The sequence below is a fragment of the Gossypium arboreum genome, chromosome 11 (genome assembly GCF_025698485.1).
Source record: "Gossypium arboreum isolate Shixiya-1 chromosome 11, ASM2569848v2, whole genome shotgun sequence".
Classification (NCBI taxonomy): Eukaryota; Viridiplantae; Streptophyta; class Magnoliopsida; order Malvales; family Malvaceae; genus Gossypium; species Gossypium arboreum.
The window spans coordinates 105,258,630-105,262,169 of NC_069080.1; the positions used below are offsets into that span (position 1 = coordinate 105,258,630).

A 3,540-nucleotide genomic window follows, 5' to 3' on the forward strand; every position below is an offset into this window, starting at 1 on the left:
TTCAAGTTAGGGCTTTAAACCTATTATTTGCATTTTTTAGTTAATTGTATGAACTACGTTAACCTTCAAATTTATTATCCATCATGTGTTAAACATATTACATTTTTATCTTTTTATATTTTGCTTTCATCATATAAATTCCTTGTTCACATTCTCTTCCATGATTGCTCCATTCTACAACATATATATATATATATATATATATATATATATATATATATATAGGTCCTTAAATCCAAGCTAAAGTCTTCAAACCAAATAGATGCTGAATCAAATCACCAGTTTCCTTTCCATGTCTGATTCAACTTTCCTAGTAAAATGGAGAAGAAAATGTGCCAAACACCTCCTCTCAGTTCCCAACTTTGTGGTGTTTTCATATCTTGATTTTCTTGATTCTGTTTTCTGTGTCATATACAAACATCTTGACTTGTTATTTGAAGGGAAGGCCTCTCCATGTTACTGCACAACCAAAAAGATTGATATCAATGGCCAATTGTCTGATGATAATGAGATATCAGAGACTTTGCAATACGGGAAAAGAAAGAAATTGAAGGAATTGGTTGTTTTACTTCGATTTGTGGAAGATTTGTTGAACAAAAGCAAAGGCTTTGAAGCTATAAATAGTTCGAAGAATCGCAAAAATGGTGATTTTTATAGGGTTGGAAATAGGTGGTCTGATTGTGGGTGTGATTCTTGCATCTCTTGGATGAAGACGGATGATCCCAAGCTTCATGTTGAGGTGAACAAGGCTTCTTCACAAGGTTTGTAATTGATTCATGTTGCTTTAGTTTGATTGATTTTTTAAGAGGGATTGGTTCCTCGTGAAGAAGTCTTTTAACATATTATTTTTAAATATGCCGACTTAATCCCTCAATAATAGAAGGTATTGTCCTCCGAAGGAGGATTTCATCCTCTCTTCCTCACATACGGAGAGACGTATACAATTCATAAAGGGGACACCTCAACCGTACATAAACATACAGTCACCCACTAATAAGTATCGTGAGCATCTTATCCTTGGTGGGGTTTAAACCCTTAACCTATGGAAATAGGTTAATAGGTTGTAAAGTCATGTGTGATTGAAGCACTCTTGGGTCTATGAAAGACAGTTGCTCATAGTCCATTAACTCTTGACAAATTATGAAAGACAATATCTTCTATTATTAAGGGATGAGTCAATATCCCATAAAGCTACATTTTCAAGATTTCTTCCGAAGAAAACAATCTCCCATCAACAATTTTAAAAATTAACAACTACTTTTGTTTTAATTTTGACAGCCATTGGAAATCCAAATCGAACTGAAAACGTGATATTCATACATGGGATACTAAGTTCTTCATCGTTTTGGACAAAAACACTTTTTCCAAAGCTGTCAGAATCAAAGAAGATAAAAGAGTACCAGATGTATGCAGTAGATATTTTGGGACATGGAAAAAGTCCAAAGCCAAGAGACAGTTTATACACATTAAAAGAGCACGTGGAATGGATTGAGAAATCATTAGTCTCTGAATATAAGTTAAGTTCATTTCATGTGGTTGCTCACTCGATGGGCTGTATTATTGGATTAGCCTTAGCTGCAAAGCACTCCACTTCCCTCAAATCTATCACCCTTGTTGCCCCTGTAAGTATATATATATTGTTTCAAATTTTTTTTAAATTTATCAATGCCTTTTTTTTAATATTAAAATTGAATGGTTTCAGCCATACTTTCCATCAAAGGAAGGAGTAGAAATGAGGGCAATGAAATGGCTAACACCTAAAAGATTGTGGCCGCCGACGGCCTTTATTTGGTCGATAATGGTGTGGTATGAACACTTGAGTCGATGTGTCTGCTTATTAGTGTGCCGAAATCATAGGTTTTGGGAAGCACTTATTAAACGCCTCACCTCATCAAGGTAGTCAAAATCAATTTTAACCATGTCTTTCATTAAACAATAATAATCGATGGATGAAAATTAACAATTGAATTTATATTATAAAATTATTTAATGTATTAGTAAAATTAATTACAAAATATATTCATTTTTTCTTAATTATAAATCTTGATTTTTGAAATTCTTTATTTTATAATTTTAATCTTATATTAAATAAAATATTTTCAAAAATGATTTTAATATATTAAAAAAGAATATATAATCTTAAAAATGTTTTAACAATCATATGATATTGGTATTATTTTTTCGTATTACAACGGATGTCTTATTTGGTGAGTATTCAGGGATGTGAACTTTCTGGTTATGGACTTGACAAAGCATATCCATCATTCAGGGTGGCATACTACACATAACGTGCTATACAGAGGAGTAAAAGAAATGGATAAAAACCTGGAAACATTGATGAAATTAAAGAAAAGAGTGCATGTTATTGTGGGCAGCAGGGACAAAACCATTCCACCAGATTTTAGGCACAACATCAAGACCAAATTCCCTGATGTGGAGCTTCACAACATCCCAAATGCTGGCCACGGCTCTATCATCCTCACCAGAGAGACTGATTTTGCTCACAATTTGTTCCATATCTGGGAAAATACTGCATCTCACCACCACCATAATGCCCATACCGAGGGTGAATAAGAAAATACTGCATCTCACCACCACCATCATGCCCATACTGAGGGTGAATAAAATATTTATTTTCAAGAAGCCCTCAAGGGGAACTTATTTATAGAAATAAAACATGGTTTTCACAAAAAAATGTAAAGCTTAATTGAACTACTTCATGTTACTATCTTTATAACATGGTATCCATCAAACTTAAAGTTCATTTGAAGTTCCTCCTCAATCTCATGTTGTGGTCTCTTTGTTGAAGAAATTTTATAATAATAGCAATAGTTTGAAGGGGGAAAAATGAAAAATAATATTATCTTTATACATTTTTATTTTACTACAACCAGTCTTTCAATATAAATAGAAAATGATCTTTCTTTTTTGCGTCTTTTTGGGTAAAGAATTGGGCTGAAGGCTAGATTCTCAGGTTGATAACTAGGCTTCCTATAAAGTATATGTAAGCCAGGGGCTCTCAAAATTTTGGCACTAAGATGCTCCCCAATGCTTAAATCAGCATGTGTGTATCATACTGGAGGAAAGTAAGGAGATAAGTTTACAGAGTCACGGAATAAAGTGAAGAAGATGAAGAGAGGAAGAAGATACTCGGTATTATACATAAGCTTTGGTTTACCCCTTGCATGTTGATGTGTCTGGAATATGGCCATTTTGTTCCTTGTGGCTTGGGCAGTGTCAGGGTCCTTTTTGATAGGGTATGTTGGAAGCCGAAAGCTACTTTTCTCTTTATGTGGCATGTTCTTTAGTTGCTAGCTAATGCTTAATAAAGCTTGGGCCTTATGAGCCACATGTTTCTTTGGGCTTTAGCCTAAGTCAGCCAAACTTGTTCAAGCTAGTATAACAATTCTCCCTCTTTAGATCTGAAGTGAGCTATAAACCGACATGTTGAAGACCTGTGCAGAGTAAGATTTGTTGGAGTTTTGTTACAGAAGTTGGATTCAAGCTAGTACGCTTAATGGATGCATTGGAGAACAAGAA

General features: G+C 34.1%; 2 protein-coding genes across 2 annotated transcripts; both read left to right on the forward strand.

The window, feature by feature from the left end:
* The first annotated feature begins 229 nt into the window (after nt 1-229).
* LOC108466021 (probable lysophospholipase BODYGUARD 4) lies at nt 230-1,730 on the forward strand. Its single transcript, XM_053021337.1, has 2 exons — nt 230-761; nt 1,279-1,730. The coding sequence occupies exons 1-2, from the start codon at nt 263-265 to the stop codon at nt 1,728-1,730; spliced, it is 951 nt and encodes a 316-aa protein (XP_052877297.1). The 5' UTR covers nt 230-262.
* Nucleotides 1,724-2,764, forward strand: LOC128284313 (probable lysophospholipase BODYGUARD 5). The gene is made up of 2 exons (XM_053022294.1): nt 1,724-1,896; nt 2,220-2,764. Exons 1-2 carry the CDS (start codon nt 1,733-1,735, stop codon nt 2,572-2,574), a joined length of 519 nt encoding a protein of 172 aa, XP_052878254.1. The 5' UTR covers nt 1,724-1,732; the 3' UTR covers nt 2,575-2,764.
* Nucleotides 2,765-3,540: the final 776 nt, after the last annotated feature.